At 43.6% G+C, this 17648-nt stretch overlaps 4 protein-coding genes across 29 annotated transcripts in view; all 4 read left to right on the top strand.

Annotated features, from left to right (window-relative positions):
• The window catches only part of LOC115568600 (protocadherin gamma-C5-like), a 281207-nt gene that overhangs the window by 178835 nt on the left and 84724 nt on the right, over nucleotides 1-17648 (top strand). Inside the window, exon 1 of one of the 26 annotated variants that reach the window (XM_030396087.1) lies at nucleotides 10471-11937. The exons of 23 other annotated variants lie outside the window; for them this stretch is intronic. In XM_030396087.1, coding sequence (XP_030251947.1) covers nucleotides 10689-11937 — 1249 coding nt within the window. In that variant the 5' untranslated portion in view covers nucleotides 10471-10688. Of the gene's footprint in view, nucleotides 1-10470; nucleotides 11938-14679; nucleotides 17289-17648 lie in introns of those variants that run through there. 2 more of the 26 variants (XM_030396071.1, XM_030396094.1) reach the window with 2 other exon arrangements.
• On the top strand, nucleotides 130-2950 carry LOC115568629 (protocadherin gamma-A5-like). The gene has a single exon (XM_030396128.1). It carries the CDS (start codon nucleotides 542-544, stop codon nucleotides 2933-2935), a length of 2394 nt encoding a protein of 797 aa, XP_030251988.1. The 5' UTR covers nucleotides 130-541; the 3' UTR covers nucleotides 2936-2950.
• Nucleotides 3638-6465, top strand: LOC115568628 (protocadherin gamma-A2-like). The gene has a single exon (XM_030396127.1). The coding sequence runs from the start codon at nucleotides 4042-4044 to the stop codon at nucleotides 6439-6441; it is 2400 nt and encodes a 799-aa protein (XP_030251987.1). The 5' UTR covers nucleotides 3638-4041; the 3' UTR covers nucleotides 6442-6465.
• On the top strand, nucleotides 7282-17586 carry LOC115568627 (protocadherin gamma-A2-like). The gene is made up of 2 exons (XM_030396126.1): nucleotides 7282-10057; nucleotides 17289-17586. Exons 1-2 carry the CDS (start codon nucleotides 7673-7675, stop codon nucleotides 17301-17303), a joined length of 2400 nt encoding a protein of 799 aa, XP_030251986.1. The 5' UTR covers nucleotides 7282-7672; the 3' UTR covers nucleotides 17304-17586.

Genomic DNA, 17648 nt, shown 5'->3' on the forward strand with positions numbered 1-17648 from the left:
TTCCTCCTTGTCGCCGGTTTGTCATGATTTGTATTACTCATGTGTTGAAGTAGGTTTTTCTTCCTATCATTATCTAATTTTCCCCTGAATCGTATAACTTTATAAGAATAAGGCAGATTTGAGGTGGCGACTCATTGTATGTGAGGAGATTAATGTTGCTTATTCGGCTTTTGTTTCATTATTTCAAGTGAGACCTGTCTGAGAGTACGTTTTCTGCAAATATGGGTTAATGCAGGCTTCGTGTAGTTATGTGGAATGGACTCTTAGCGCCGCTGTTGACCAGAATGTGCACGACTGAGAGTAGTTTTGTGGCAGCACCTCCCATGTAACATCGCCATAATGAAGAGGGAACACGACGGGAAAGAACGGACAATCTGGAAATGTTGAATATATAACAGACACGACGAGCTCCGGGACTCTTCTTTCGATTGCGTGGATCATACAGCTGCTATATTTGTGTTTTTCCTTTGGACTGCATCTCAGTTTATGGAATAAACAACCGGACTGTGGAGCCTCGCTGAGAATATATTCGGATAGAACAATGGAAGGACAGGCGCTGCTGTTGATCTCTCTCCTTTCCTTTGGCTCGGTTACTGGGCAGGTTAGTTACACAATACCGGAGGAAATGGGGAAAGGGTCTCTAGTCGGTAACATAGCACAAGATTTAGGTTTAGAAAGCAAACGTTTGACTTCAGGTAAAGCGCGAATTTACACCCGAGACAGCGACCAGTACATCGAGCTGAACAGAGAAAGAGGAGTCCTCCTCGTCAAAGAGAGGATCGACAGAGAGGCGCTCTGCAGACAAACGACGCCGTGTGCTTTACATTTCCAGATTATTTTAGAGAATCCGATGGAGTTTTATACGGTTACTGTCCAGATCACTGACATTAATGATAACGCACCAACCTTTGAGGAGGGCGAAATCAGATTTAGAATAAGTGAGTCAGCTGTAATCGGAGCTAAATTTGTACTGGAAAGGGCGGAGGATCTTGATGTTGGAATCAATGATCTTAAAAGCTACGAATTAAAACCAACAGATAATTTTGCTCTGAAGCTTCACAACAACGCTGATGGGAATAAAAACGTTGAGATGGTGCTACAGAAGCCTTTAGACAGAGAGAAACAAGAGCAGATATCTCTCGTGTTGACGGCTGTAGATGGAGGAGAGCCGCAGATGTCAGGAACAATGCTGATTGTCATCACAGTTTTAGACGTTAATGATAATGCTCCTGTTTTTACACAGCAGACATACAAAGCTACAGTTACTGAGAATTCACCTAAAGGAACTGTTGTAGCCACTGTTACAGCCTCAGATGCTGATCAGGGCTCTAATGGTAAAATAACTTATTCAATCACGAATACATTCGGTGATATCAGGAAAAAGTTTAAGATCAACAAAGAAAGTGGTGAAGTTTCCTTGATTGGAAATATTGACTTTGAGGAGTCTCGGAATTTCCAATTAAATTTGCGTGCCAGTGACGATGGAGGACTCACTGATTCCTGTAAGTTAATTATTGATGTGCAAGACGAAAATGACAACAAGCCGGAAATTAACATAATGTCAAAGTCAACTGTGATTTCAGAGGATGCCAAGCTCAATACAGTTGTTACGATGATAAATATTGAAGACAAAGATACAGGAGAAAACGGAAAAGTGCAGTGTTTTATCAGTGAAAATGTTCCATTTAATCTAAAAACATCAACAAATAATTTCTATAGTTTAGTGACAGACAGTGATCTGGACAGAGAGGGAGCTTCTGAGTATAATATCAGTGTGACCTGCTCTGATGAAGGAGTGCCCTCCCTCTCCAGCAGCGTCACTCTCACCTTACAGATCTCTGATGTGAACGACAACGCGCCTGTCTTTGAGAGGAGCTCATATGAGGCCTACATTGTAGAAAACAACACACCAGGCCTCTCTATATTCACAGTGAGAGCCAGAGACGCTGACTGGAACCAGAATGCTCGTGTTTCTTACATCCTGGAGGACTCCTCTGTTAACGGAGTGCCAGCCTCCTCATATGTGTCCGTCAGTGCTGATAGTGGAGTCATCCATGCAGTGCGCTCTTTTGACTACGAGCAGATCAAAGATTTCCACTTCCGCGTCAAAGCGCAGGATGGAGGCTCTCCTCCACTCAGCAGTAATGTGAGTGTGAAAATAATCATCCAGGACCAGAACGACAACCCTCCTCAGGTTCTGTACCCGGTCCAGACTGGTGGCTCTCTGGTGGCTGAAATGGTGCCTCGTTCAGCAGATGTGGGCTATATGGTGACTAAAGTGGTGGCTGTTGATGTGGACTCTGGACAGAATGCCTGGCTCTCCTATAAACTGCAGAAAGCCACAGACAGGGCGCTGTTTGAAGTGGGCTTACAGAATGGAGAAATCCGAACTATCCGCCAGGTGACTGATAAAGATGCTGTGAAACAGAGACTGACTGTCATAGTGGAGGACAACGGGCAGCCCTCTCGTTCAGCTACAGTCATTGTTAACGTGGCGGTGGCGGACAGCTTCCCGGAAGTGCTGTCGGAGTTCACTGACTTTCCTCACGACAAGGAGTACAATGACAACCTGACTTTTTACTTAGTGCTGGCTTTGGCTGTAGTGTCCTTCCTGTTCATCACGTGTTTAGTGGTTATTATATCAGTGAAAATCTACAGATGGAGACAGTCTCGCGTCCTGTATCACTCCAGTCTCCCTGTGATTCCATATTATCCTCCACGTTACTCAGACACTTTGGGCACAGGGACTCTCCCACACGTGTACAACTACGAGGTGTGCAGGACGACTGACTCCAGAAGGAGTGACTGTAAGTTCGGCGGAGCTGGTAGTCAGAACGTGTTGATAATGGACCCCAGTTCTACAGGGACGATGCAGCGGATGCAGAGTGAGAAGAGCATCCTGGATGAACCAGACTCTCCTCTAGAGGTGGGTTAAATAATGCAGTTTCGTCTTTTTACTTTCATTTGTCTTTCAGTGTGTAGTTGCATCGATCGTGGACTGTTCCACGCTGTTTCATAGTTTTCAGTACCATGGATAGCATCTCATTGTTTGCATTCTCAGTTACAGATGGGCTCTTCTAGTTCACATGTACGTTACTTTGCCTTGGATGTGTTGCCTGTTAAAACGGACTGAGGTCAGAGTGCTTTGACCTGTTTTTTCATCAAGGTTTTTTTTTCATACATATATAGTTTCTTTGTGGCATTCAATAGCAACTAATAACATGCCATAATGAGCGCTGGATGTGGTGTCCAACATGCAGCCCATTTCTATTCATAGTTGTATATTTGGATGGACACTGAGTGTTGGTATATGATTGTATATCCAAATTGTTGATATATTATTTCTATCAAACACAAGCGACGTTTTAATGTGTATGTTAACATTGGTACATGCATAACTGTATCTGCATGACAGCTCTTGTGATTGTCAATAGTGGTGGACGTTCATAAGACTTTCATTATTTCATCACCTCGGACAGCGAATTTCTGGACTCAGATTTTTCCTCCTTGTCCCCGGTTTGTCATGATTTGTATTACTCATGTGTGGAAGTAGTTTTTTCTTCCGATTATTATCTAATTTTCCCCCGAATCGTATAACTTTATAAGAATAAGGCAGATTTGAGGTGGCGACTCGTTTTATGTGAGGAGATTAATGTTGCTTATTTGGCTTTCGTTTCATTATTTCAAGTGAGACCTGTCTGAGAGTACTTTTTCTGCAAATATGGGTTAATGCAGGCTTCGTGTAGTTATGTGGAATGGACTCTTAGCGCCGCTGTTGACCAGAGTGTGCACGACTGAGAGTAGTTTTGTGGCAGCACCTCCCATGTAACATCGCCATAATGAAGAGGGAACACGACGGGAAAGAACGGACAATCTGGAAATGTTGAATATATAACAGACACGACGAGCTCCGAGACTCTTCTTTCGATTGCGTGGATCATACAGCTGCTATATTTGTGTTTTTACTTTGGACTTTATCTCAGTTTATGGAATAAACAACCGGACTGTGGAGCCGCGCTGAGAATACACTCGGATAGAACAATGGAAGGACAGGCGCTGCTGTTGATCTCTCTCCTTTCCTTTCGCTTGGTAACTGGGCAGGTTAGTTACACAATACCGGAGGAAATGGGGAAAGGGTCTTTAGTCGGTAACATAGCACAAGATTTAGGTTTAGAAAGCAAACGTTTGACTTCAGGTAAAGCGCGAATTTACTCCCGAGACAGCGACCAGTACATCGAGCTGAACAGAGAAAGAGGAGTCCTCCTCGTCAAAGAGAGGATCGACAGAGAGGCGCTCTGCAGACAGACGACGCCGTGTGCTTTACATTTCCAAATTATTTTAGAAAATCCGATGGAGTTTTACACGGTTACTGTCCAGATCACTGACATTAATGATAACGCACCAACCTTTGAGGAGGGCGAAATCAGATTTAAAATAAGTGAGTCAGCTGTAATCGGGGCAAAATTTGTGCTGGATAGGGCTGTGGATCTTGATGTTGGACTCAATGATCTGCAAAGGTATGAACTAAAACCAACAGATAATTTTGCTCTGAAGCTGCACAACAACGCTGATGGGAATAAAAACGTTGAGATGGTGCTACAGAAGCCTTTAGACAGAGAGAAACAAGAGCAGATATCTCTCGTGTTGACGGCTGTAGATGGAGGAGAGCCGCAGATGTCAGGAACAATGCTGATTGTCATCACAGTTTTAGACGCTAATGATAATGCTCCTGTTTTTACACAGCAGACTTACAAAGCTACAGTTACTGAGAATTCACCTAAAGGAACTGTTGTAGCCACGGTTACAGCCTCAGATGCTGATCAGGGCTCTAATGGTAAAATAACTTATTCAATCACTAATACGTTAGATGACGTCAGGAAAGTGTTTAAGATCAACAAAGAAAATGGTGAGGTTACTTTAATTGGAAATATCGACTTTGAGGAGTCACAGAATTTTCAAATAAATTTGCGTGCTAGTGATGACGGCGGACTCACAGACTCTTGCAAGTTAATTATTGACGTGAGAGATGTAAATGACAACAAGCCGGAAATTAACATCATGTCAAAGTCAAATATCATCTCAGAGGATGCCAAATTCAACACAGTTGTTACAATGATAAATATTGAGGACAAAGACACAGGAGAAAACGGAAAAGTGCAGTGTTTCATCAGTGAAAATGTACCCTTCATTTTGAAAACATTAGCGAATAATTTCTATAGTTTAGTGACAGACAGTGATCTGGACAGAGAGAGAGCCTCTGAGTATAATATCAGTGTGACCTGCTCTGATGAAGGAGTGCCCTCCCTCTCCAGCAGCGTCACTCTCACCTTACAGATCTCTGACGTGAACGACAACGCGCCTGTCTTTGAGAGGAGCTCATATGAGGCCTACATTGTAGAAAACAACACACCAGGCCTCTCTATATTCACAGTGAGAGCCAGAGACGCTGACTGGAACCAGAATGCTCGTGTTTCTTACATCCTGGAGGACTCCTCTGTTAACGGAGTGCCAGTCTCCTCATATGTGTCCGTCAGTGCTGATAGTGGAGTCATCCATGCAGTGCGCTCTTTTGACTACGAGCAGATCAAAGATTTCCACTTCCGTGTCAAAGCGCAGGATGGAGGCTCTCCTCCACTCAGCAGTAACGTGAGTGTGAAAATAATGATCCAGGACCAGAACGACAACCCTCCTCAGGTTCTGTACCCGGTCCAGACTGGTGGCTCTCTGGTGGCTGAAATGGTGCCTCGTTCAGCAGATGTGGGCTATCTGGTGACTAAAGTGGTGGCTGTTGATGTGGACTCTGGACAGAATGCCTGGCTCTCCTATAAACTGCAGAAAGCCACAGACAGGGCGCTGTTTGAAGTGGGCTTACAGAATGGAGAAATCCGAACTATCCGCCAGGTGACTGATAAAGATGCTGTGAAACAGAGACTGACTGTTATAGTGGAGGACAACGGGCAGCCCTCTCGTTCAGCTACAGTCATTGTTAACGTGGCGGTGGCGGACAGCTTCCCGGAAGTGCTGTCGGAGTTCACTGACTTTCCTCACGACAAGGAGTACAATGACAACCTGACTTTTTACTTAGTGCTGGCTTTGGCTGTAGTGTCCTTCCTGTTCATCACGTGTTTAGTGGTTATTATATCAGTGAAAATCTACAGATGGAGACAGTCTCGCGTCCTGTACCACTCCAGTCTTCCTGTGATTCCATATTATCCTCCACGTTACTCAGACACTTTGGGGACAGGGACTCTCCCACACGTGTACAACTACGAGGTGTGCAGGACGACTGACTCCAGAAGGAGTGACTGTAAGTTTGGCGGAGCTGGTAGTCAGAACGTGTTGATAATGGACCCCAGTTCTACAGGGACGATGCAGCGGATGCAGAGTGAGAAGAGCATCCTGGATGAACCAGACTCTCCTCTAGAGGTCAGACTACTTTAACGTTGTGTCTACACTAGTAACGTTGGTATTAATCTTTAAATTCAAGCCTGTTGTTTTTCCAGTAGACATAATGCGAATCACTGGTTTATAGATCATCTCCTTGTCGTGTTAAACTGTCTGTATTTACTCTATAGTCCTTTTTAACTTAATTGTCGTCCTTAAAATTGATACATTAGTGTGTCCATCTATTTTAATATGTCTGTGCAGAATTTCAGTTGTTTGGTATGTATTAAGTATCAATATCGATGTTGCTCTCCTCTTTCTTAACTTATTTTTAGAGGCTGTCAGTTTGTTTGTTTTTTACAGTCTGACTTTGCGTAATGCTCAAAAGCTCAGTTTATTGTCTCACTACTTCCTTCACAAACCCATAAACCTGCTTTTCTATTTTTTTTACCACTCATTTTGAACACACACTGGAGAATTTTCCGCATAATATCTCATGTGGTTGTCTTCTTGTCCTCGCGACAATTTTTTTTTGTGGCCATTACTTACAGAAAATATGTGTATGGTGACAGGAGTTGTCTGATGATTTACGTCGTTCATCAGAATGTATCCATTTCAGAACGTCGGACAGCGACATTAAATGTGTCTGCTTCTCCTACTTTGATCAATGTTCACAGTTTGTGTGGTGAAATCCGCTTGTACACAATTCATTTTTCTGGCTAAATAGTTTCAACCTCCTTTAATCTATATAGTGTTTACATTCCCTCAATCAAATTGCTTCAGTCTGGTATTTGTGACACAGTGTCTAAATGCAGCGCTGTGTAGTTTAGGTGGTTCAAAATTGAATGCAAAAACGTGCAGCAACACCTTTCAAAATACAACGAATAAGACTGAGAACATGTTGACCTTCACATTTTGTTCAAAATCACTTTGATTCAACTTCAGACTTCGTCATAGACCGTCCTCTGAACAGGGATTATCGAGTTGGTGTTCTGCAGTTTTATATTGTGGACTCTTAGGGCCGCTGTTGACCAGAGTGTCGATGACTGACTGTGGGTTTGTAGCGGCACCTCCCATGTAATGTCGACACAATAAAGAAAGAGCTCGACGAGAACGAACGCGCTCTCGAGTCTTGTACCATATTGGAAAAGAAAACATCGACCTTTGAGACTTTCTTCTTTGTTTGTGGATTATGCGAGCGCCAAACTGAGGATTGCTTGTGGAATCGAAATCGTGTTTTTGGGATAAAAACGCTCTGAATCACACGGAAATAATTTGGAATAGAACAATGACGAGGCAAGTACTGCTGTTCATCTGTGTTCTCTCCGTCGGCTCGGTGCTCGGGCAAGTCAGCTACACAATACCGGAGGAAATGGCCAAAGGATCTTTAGTCGGTAATATAGCACATGATTTAGGCTTACAAACGAAACGTCTTACGTCTGGTAAAGCTCGGATTTTTACACGAGACAGCGACCAGTACATCGAGCTGAACAGAGAAAGAGGAGTCCTCCTCGTCAAAGAGAGGATCGACAGAGAGGCGCTCTGCAGACAGACGACGCCGTGTGCTTTACATTTCCAGATTATTTTAGAGAATCCGATGGAGTTTTACACGGTTACTGTCCAGATCACTGACATTAATGATAACGCACCAACCTTTGAAAAAAATGAGATGAGATTCAAAATTAGCGAGTCAGCTGTAATCGGGGCAAAATTTGTGCTGAAAAGGGCTGTGGATCTTGATGTTGGAATCAACGATCTCAAAAGCTACGAATTAAAACCAACAGATAATTTTGCTCTGAAGCTGCACAACAACGCTGATGGGAATAAAAACGTTGAGATGGTGCTACAGAAGCCTTTAGACAGAGAGAAACAAGAGCAGATATCTCTCGTATTGACGGCTGTAGATGGAGGAGAGCCGCAGATGTCAGGAACAATGCTGATTGTCATCACAGTTTTAGACGTTAATGATAATGCTCCTGTTTTTACACAGCAGACATACAAAGCTACAGTTACTGAGAATTCACCTAAAGGAACTGTTGTAGCCACTGTTACAGCCTCAGATGCTGATCAGGGCTCTAACGGTAAAATAACTTATTCAATCACTAATACGTTAGATGACGTCGGCAGAGTATTTGAGATAAATGAGGAAAGTGGTGAAGTGACTTTAATTGGAAATATTGACTTTGAGGAGTCACGAAACTATCAAATTAATTTACTTGCCAGCGATGAGGGAGGACTCACAGACTCTTCTAAGTTAATTGTCGATGTGCAAGATGTAAATGACAACAAGCCGGAAATTAACATAATGTCAAAGTCTACTGTTATATCAGAGGATGCCAAGCTCAATACAGTTGTTACAATGATAAATATTGAGGACAGGGACTCAGGAGAAAACGGAAACGTCAGGTGCTTTATCAACGATAATATACCTTTCACTTTGAAAGCATCAACAAATAATTTCTATAGTTTAGTGACAGACAGTGATCTGGACAGAGAGAGAGCCTCTGAGTATAATATCAGTGTGACCTGCTCTGATGAAGGAGTGCCCTCCCTCTCCAGCAGCGTCACTCTCACCTTACAGATCTCTGACGTGAACGACAACGCGCCTGTCTTTGAGAGGAGCTCATATGAGGCCTACATTGTAGAAAACAACACACCAGGCCTCTCTATATTCACAGTGAGAGCCAAAGACGCTGACTGGAACCAGAACGCTCGTGTTTCTTACATTCTGGAGGACTCCTCTGTTAACGGAGTGCCAGTCTCCTCATATGTGTCCGTCAGTGCTGATAGTGGAGTCATCCATGCAGTGCGCTCTTTTGACTACGAGCAGATCAAAGATTTCCACTTCCGTGTCAAAGCGCAGGATGGAGGCTCTCCTCCACTCAGCAGTAATGTGAGTGTGAAAATAATCATCCAGGACCAGAACGACAACCCTCCTCAGGTTCTGTACCCGGTCCAGACCGGCGGCTCTCTGGTGGCTGAAATGGTGCCTCGTTCAGCAGATGTGGGCTATCTGGTGACTAAAGTGGTGGCTGTTGATGTGGACTCTGGACAGAATGCCTGGCTCTCCTATAAACTGCAGAAGGCCACAGACAGGGCGCTGTTTGAAGTGGGCTTACAGAATGGAGAAATCCGAACTATCCGCCAGGTGACTGATAAAGATGCTGTGAAACAGAGACTGACTGTTATAGTGGAGGACAACGGGCAGCCCTCTCGTTCAGCTACAGTCATTGTTAACGTGGCGGTGGCGGACAGCTTCCCGGAAGTGCTGTCGGAGTTCACTGACTTTCCTGACGACAAGGAGTACAATGACAACCTGACTTTTTACTTAGTGCTGGCTTTGGCTGTAGTGTCCTTCCTGTTCATCACGTGTTTAGTGGTTATTATATCAGTGAAAATCTACAGATGGAGACAGTCTCGCGTCCTGTATCACTCCAGTCTCCCTGTGATTCCATATTATCCTCCACGTTACTCAGACACTTTGGGGACAGGGACTCTCCCACACGTGTACAACTACGAGGTGTGCAGGACGACTGACTCCAGAAGGAGTGACTGTAAGTTCGGCGGAGCTGGTAGTCTGAACGTGTTGATAATGGACCCCAGTTCTACAGGGACGATGCAGCGGATGCAGAGTGAGAAGAGCATCCTGGATGAGCCAGACTCTCCTCTAGAGGTTTGAAATGTTCACCTTTGGTTGTGTCAAAGCTGCATGTTTAAATGTGTGTCTGCTCGCTTACATCTTAACTTCAGCACCTCGGACAGAGGCAGTAACCGCTCCACCACTTTTTCCTCTCCCTCAGTGTCACACAGCTCGAATAGTTTGTCTGGAGTTGATGTGGATATTCTGACATTTATTTTTCATGCTCATACATGCAAATTTGATGACGATTGTATGTAAAGTGCCATAATATGACGATTAATTGGAACGTTTTTTCATTATTTCTGTAGCGCATGAAATGCAGATTATTTAACTAGTTCGAGCTGATTTTAGGTTTACATTTCCTGCAATTTCACTCCATGAACTCTATGGGCCGCTGTTGGTCAACGTGTTGTAGATGTAGACAGGATTTAAAGCAGATCCTCCCATGTCATGCCGTTATTCCAGAGAAAGAACAAGGCGGAGAGCAGTGTTCACGGATAAATTTTCTCCTCGATGGATACCTCCGGCTGATGTATTCTCCTTCTACATTTGCGGATTTTATCGTTATTCCTCTACCGTGTAATCTTCACGTGGAAATATTTTTTATTGTGAAACCGAGTCTAACAGCCTTTTTTGTGGCGCAACGTAGACTGAGGATAGAACAATGAGACGGCAAGTGTTGTTTTTCATCTCGATATTCTCTCTCGGTTCAGTCCTCGGTCAAGTCAGCTACTCCATTCCGGAGGAAATGGCAAAGGGCTCTGTTGTGGGAAACATAGCACGGGATTTAGGTTTGGATGTGAAAAGACTGAAATCAGGTAAAGCCCGTATATTTACAGGCGACAGCGCAGAGTACATCGAGCTGAGTAGAGACAGGGGACTCCTGCTCGTTAAAGAGCGGATCGACAGAGAGTCGCTATGCAGACAGACGACGCCTTGTGCTCTGCATTTGCAGATAATTCTAGAGAACCCAATTGAGGTTTTCCGAATAACAGTGGAGATAACCGACATCAACGACAACAGTCCCAGTTTTAAAAATGACGAGAAACGTTTTGAAATTAGCGAATCCGCTGTTACAGGATCTAAATTTGTGTTAGAAAGAGCGGTTGATGCCGACATCGGCGTTAATGGTCTGAAAAATTACAGCTTGAAACCTACAGATAATTTTGTACTGAAAATACAAAGTCATGCAGATGGAAATAAAAAGGTCGAAATGGTTTTACACAAGCCGTTAGATCGAGAGAAAGAGGAACAAATATCTCTGCTGTTAACAGCTGTAGATGGAGGAGAACCTCAGATGTCTGGTACAGTAAAGATCTATGTGACCGTGCTCGATGCAAACGATAATGCTCCTGTTTTTATGCAGTCAGTTTATAAGGCAGCCATATCGGAAAATTCTCCGAAAGGAACAACACTCACAACAGTGAGTGCCTCTGATGCAGACAAAGGAACACACGGGGAAGTATCATATTCAGTGTCGACCACTATGGATAGTGTGTCTGACATATTTACCATCAATGAAAACGGTGAAGTAATTTTAGTTGGAACAGTGGACTATGAAAAAGCCAAGTATTATCAAATTGATATCGAAGCTAATGACAGTGGTGGTCTTTCTGATTCCAGTAAGGTGATTGTTGATATTATTGATGTTAATGATAACAAGCCTGTAATCAGTATACTCTCCAAATCTGATTCGATCCCAGAGAACTCTCCCCAAAATACAGTCATAGTTATGTTCAGTGTACTTGACCCAGATTCAAGTAACAATGGTCAAGTGACCTGCAGAATAAATGGCAACATACCCTTCACTATTACAACTTCTTCGAATGATTTATATAGTTTAGTGACTGACAGTGATCTGGACAGAGAGAGAGTCTCTGAGTATAACATTAGTGTGACCTGCTCTGATGAAGGAGTGCCCTCCCTCTCCAGTAGCGTCACTCTCACCTTACAGATCTCTGATGTGAATGATAACGCGCCTGTCTTTGAGAGGAGCTCATATGAGGCCTACATTGGAGAAAACAACACACCAGGCCTCTCTATATTCACAGTGAGAGCCAGAGACGCTGACTGGAACCAGAATGCTCGTGTTTCTTACATCCTGGAGGACTCCTCTGTTAACGGAGTGCCAGTCTCCTCATATGTGTCCGTCAGTGCTGATAGTGGAGTCATCCATGCAGTGCGCTCTTTTGACTACGAGCAAATCAAAGATTTCCACTTCTGCGTCAAAGCGCAGGATGGAGGCTCTCCTCCACTCAGCAGTAATGTGAGTGTGAAAATAATGATCCAGGACCAGAACGACAACCCTCCTCAGGTTCTGTACCCGGTCCAGACTGGTGGCTCTCTGGTGGCTGAAATGGTGCCTCGTTCAGCAGATGTGGGCTATCTGGTGACTAAAGTGGTGGCTGTTGATGTGGACTCTGGACAGAATGCCTGGCTCTCCTATAAACTGCAGAAAGCCACAGACAGGGCGCTGTTTGAAGTGGGCTTACAGAATGGAGAAATCCGAACTATCCGCCAGGTGACTGATAAAGATGCTGTGAAACAGAGACTGACTGTTATAGTGGAGGACAACGGGCAGCCCTCTCGTTCAGCTACAGTCATTGTTAACGTGGCGGTGGCAGACAGCTTCCCGGAAGTGCTGTCGGAGTTCACTGACTTTCCTCAGGACAAGGAGTACAATGACAACCTGACTTTTTACTTAGTGCTGGCTTTGGCTGTAGTGTCCTTCCTGTTCATCACGTGTTTAGTGGTTATCATATCAGTGAAAATCTACAGATGGAGACAGTCTCGCGTCCTGTATCACTCCAGTCTCCCTGTGATTCCATATTATCCTCCACGTTACTCAGACACTTTGGGGACAGGGACTCTCCCACACGTGTACAACTACGAGGTGTGCAGGACGACTGACTCCAGAAGGAGTGACTGTAAGTTCGGCGGAGCTGGTAGTCAGAACGTGTTGATAATGGACCCCAGTTCTACAGGGACGATGCAGCGGATGCAGAGCGAGAAGAGCATCCTGGACGAACCAGACTCTCCTCTAGAGGTTAGTTTTGTGGAATGACATGAAGTGTGGCATTGCACCCTCTGACAGCTTGTTTCTATTTATTCCAGAAGCATCGCTCACTGAACTTGTAGATCTTAGAAAGCTCATTTTGTGGTTATTTTTTCATTTTTAGCCAGTTTTGCATCCCTACAAGAGGCCACCCTTCACACTTTCAGAAGACACTGTAATATCCACCACTATACATTTTAAGTGTCTCATAAAATCTAGACATCCCTAGTTGTCTCTTGTGTAAAATACAGTAACATTTAAGCTTTAATCCTTTTAACTCTATACATACAGGCATGTCCCTGATCAAACTTTTTACATGTGACAATAGTAGAAATACTTAAGAATAAACAAACAGTCGAGCACTTCATGCCAAAAAATATACAGCTGTTGAATGTAATCCAGTAAATTACATAACTGTTCAGCGTCAGCCTTTTTTGGTGACTTTGTAGTTTTCTAACTGTGGCATAAGGAAGTCTTGAGGAAGAACCTTATGTCAAACAAAATGCGATGACTGGCAGAATGATATTTCTTGAGCTGACCTGTCACTTAGTATATCAACCTGTAGTCCTTACAGTTTCTCTGTTCACTGCTTGTCAGCAATTTCTTAGTAAAGTAAACAATCAAAATATCATTCTTTGAAATGATCCTGGAGGCCCTGATGTGAGAGTTTGATAGTTGCAGCACAAACTATGAGACTGAATTTGTTTGTAATCCTCTTCGATGTTCTTTAGACAAGAAACTCCTAATAGCATGAGATTGAACTGGCTGTACCTGTGTGATTTGAAAAAAAGAGAAGCTAAGAAGCACATTGACATCATCCTTGTTGTGCATGTATGTTATTTGCATTACCCACCTCCAGTTGATCAACTGTTAGTCCCAGCAGAGATGCAACGACAGCAACACATGTAGAGTGTTTGTCACTTTGAATTTAAGTTTAAATCTGTGGAGAATGAATAGACAATAGTCAGTAAATGTTTATTATGTTGTCAGGATAACATTCCCATGGTGCATACATGATGATGAGTTGTCTTGTGCTCCTGCTCTGTGGCAAAGACAAAGGGCAGGTGAATGAGTTTATTTGTTGAACTCCTCAGCTTGGTGCTGGTCATTGCTGGTTACCAAGAAGAAGTTCCTGCTTGAAATAGGTTTTACCAGCTTCTCAAATATGGCCTGTTGGATTTCTCTTTTCAGTGATCTCTTTAAGATCTTAACTTCAAAAAAGGCTATTTATTACAGATCATTTCAATAATTTACCAGAATTTAATGATAGATTTTTCATAGCTTCCTTTTAAGATACAATGTACACCGATCAACAATCTGATCTCTGTCTTCCAATAAAAACAGATGATTAAGTTCATATTGAATGAGCATTTATTTGGGAGATAATTTAAATGTTTCCGTTATTTCCATGATTTGATAAGGCAGTTGCGTATTTGTTTGATTCCTGTGGAAGTAAGCCGTTGCTTGATTCATTTTATAATAACTGAAAGTCGTTTTTTTATCTTCATATTGAACCTCCTACTGACATGGTGTAGTTTTCTGCAGTGCAAGCGTTTGGACTCTCAGGGCCGCTGTTGGCTAATGCAGAGCCTGCCCCCTCATCATTTGTTATATTTAACAGAGAAAGAGACTCACACGAAGCACACAACCGTCGATGCAGCGACCGGGACATATCCGCCCTGCGATTCATTTACTTCGGCTTTCCGAGACACACGAAGATAATCAATTTTGTGCTGGATTATTTTGTGATACAGGGACCTCGGTAGTTTGGAATATCTCTTTACATCTACAGTATTTGTTGGAGATAAAATGTCGGACAGAACAATGAGACGGCAAGTACTGTTGTTCATCTCGATTTTTTCCCTCAGCTCAGTGTTCGGGCAGGTCACTTATTCCATTCCGGAGGAAATGTCAAAAGGCGCATTAGTTGGAAACATAGCGCAGGATTTAGGCTTAGACGTAAAAAGATTGAAGACTGGTAAAGCTCGCATATATACAGAGGACAATGCGGAGTACATAGAGCTGAATAAAGACAGAGGAGCCCTGCTTGTGAAGGAGAGAATCGACAGAGAGGCGCTCTGTGGACAGACAACACCTTGCGCTTTACATCTACAGATTACGCTGGAAGACCCGATTGAATTCTTCACTGTTACAGTCGAAATTAATGACATGAACGATAATGCACCCAGCTTCAAAAAGGATGAGATGAAATTCAGGATTAGTGAGTCTGCTGTGATGGGAGCAAAATTTGTGCTAGAAAGAGCTATGGATCTAGACGTCGGTGTGAACGGACTGCAGAGTTATTCGCTAAAACCTACAGACAAGTTTCATTTGAAACTCCAGAATCAGCAGGATGGGAGTAAAAAGGTGGAGATGGTGTTGCAAAAACAACTAGACAGAGAGGCGCAGGAGCACCTCTCTTTAGCTCTAACAGCTATTGATGGTGGTGATCCTCAGCTGTCGGGAACAATGAGAATAGAAATATCAGTGCTAGACGCTAATGACAATGCTCCGGTATTTACGCAGGAAGTATATAAGGTTACTGTAGTGGAGACTGTGCAAAAGGGCACAATTTTATGCACCGTTAGTGCCCTAGATGCAGATCAAGGTTCAAATGGGAAAGTGTCATATTCAATAACAAACACGTTGGATGATGTCCCCGTTGTTTTTCGAATCGACGAGGAAAATGGTGTCGTAGCTTTATCTGGAAACCTGGATTATGAAAAGGCGCAGCACTATGAAATACACGTTCAGGCTAGTGATGATGGAGGACTAACTGATTCATGTAAGATTATTGTAGAGGTGACAGATACGAACGATAATCACCCGTCCATTAATATTATGTCGAAAACCAATTCAATATCTGAAGATTCTAAGCCAGGAACTGTGGTAACTATATTTAATGTTCAAGATCCTGACTCTGGAGCAAATGGTAAAGTCGCATGTGATATCGGCGAAAACATGCCGTTTCTAATGAAATCGACCTCGAAAAAATTCTTCAGTCTAGTGACAGACAGTGATCTGGACAGAGAGAGAGCCTCTGAGTATAATATCAGTGTGACCTGCTCTGATGAAGGAGTGCCCTCCCTCTCCAGCAGCGTCACTCTCACCTTACAGATCTCTGACGTGAACGACAACGCTCCTGTCTTTGAGAGGAGCTCATATGAGGCCTACATTGTAGAAAACAACACACCAGGCCTCTCTATATTCACAGTGAGAGCCAGAGACGCTGACTGGAACCAGAACGCTCGTGTTTCTTACATCCTGGAGGACTCCTCTGTTAACGGAGTGCCAGTCTCCTCATATGTGTCCGTCAGTGCTGATAGTGGAGTCATCCATGCAGTGCGCTCTTTTGACTACGAGCAGATCAAAGATTTCCACTTCCGCGTCAAAGCGCAGGATGGAGGCTCTCCTCCACTCAGCAGTAATGTGAGTGTGAAAATAATGATCCAGGACCAGAACGACAACCCTCCTCAGGTTCTGTACCCGGTCCAGACTGGTGGCTCTCTGGTGGCTGAAATGGTGCCTCGTTCAGCAGATGTGGGCTATCTGGTGACTAAAGTGGTGGCTGTTGATGTGGACTCTGGACAGAATGCCTGGCTCTCCTATAAACTGCAGAAAGCCACAGACAGGGCGCTGTTTGAAGTGGGCTTACAGAATGGAGAAATCCGAACTATCCGCCAGGTGACTGATAAAGATGCTGTGAAACAGAGACTGACTGTTATAGTGGAGGACAACGGGCAGCCCTCTCGTTCAGCTACAGTCATTGTTAACGTGGCGGTGGCGGACAGCTTCCCGGAAGTGCTGTCGGAGTTCACTGACTTTCCTCACGACAAGGAGTACAATGACAACCTGACTTTTTACTTAGTGCTGGCTTTGGCTGTAGTGTCCTTCCTGTTCATCACGTGTTTAGTGGTTATTATATCAGTGAAAATCTACAGATGGAGACAGTCTCGCGTCCTGTATCACTCCAGTCTCCCTGTGATTCCATATTATCCTCCACGTTACTCAGAAACTTTGGGGACAGGGACTCTCCCACACGTGTACAACTACGAGGTGTGCAGGACGACTGACTCCAGAAGGAGTGACTGTAAGTTCGGCGGAGCTGGTAGTCAGAACGTGTTGATAATGGACCCCAGTTCTACAGGGACGATGCAGCGGATGCAGAGTGAGAAGAGCATCCTGGATGAGCCAGACTCTCCTCTAGAGGTTAGAAAATACTAACATTTAATACGTTTTAATCTTATACAAATCAGAGCTTTAGAACTGGTTAATTCCTTTGATAAGATAATTTATTTTAGCAGCAGTCCCAAACAGACCATATGTAAATGTCTGAGAGGTTTAGGTAACGTTACAACAGTCCCATTCAGCACCATGGTCAGCGACACTTGACCACTGCCAACGCCAGTTGAATGTGATGTTTTGAATGTGATCTTTTATACCTTCTATGCATTTAACTTTTTTTTAAAACATTGCTTCTGTTGCTACACCATTTAGCTATGTTACTAAGTCTCCTCAACACATTATTTTCAAAATACACATTTTGGTTAATATCAGTAAGATATTTTA

The sequence above is a fragment of the Sparus aurata genome, chromosome 18, assembly GCF_900880675.1.
Source record: "Sparus aurata chromosome 18, fSpaAur1.1, whole genome shotgun sequence".
In the NCBI taxonomy this organism is placed as follows: domain Eukaryota; kingdom Metazoa; phylum Chordata; class Actinopteri; order Spariformes; family Sparidae; genus Sparus; species Sparus aurata.

Coding starts and splice junctions, on each gene's coding strand:
- LOC115568627 (XM_030396126.1), top strand. CDS start 7,673: ATGACGAGGCAAGTACTGCTGTTCATCTGTGTTCTCTCCGTCGGCTCG.
- LOC115568628 (XM_030396127.1), top strand. CDS start 4,042: ATGGAAGGACAGGCGCTGCTGTTGATCTCTCTCCTTTCCTTTCGCTTG.
- LOC115568629 (XM_030396128.1), top strand. CDS start 542: ATGGAAGGACAGGCGCTGCTGTTGATCTCTCTCCTTTCCTTTGGCTCG.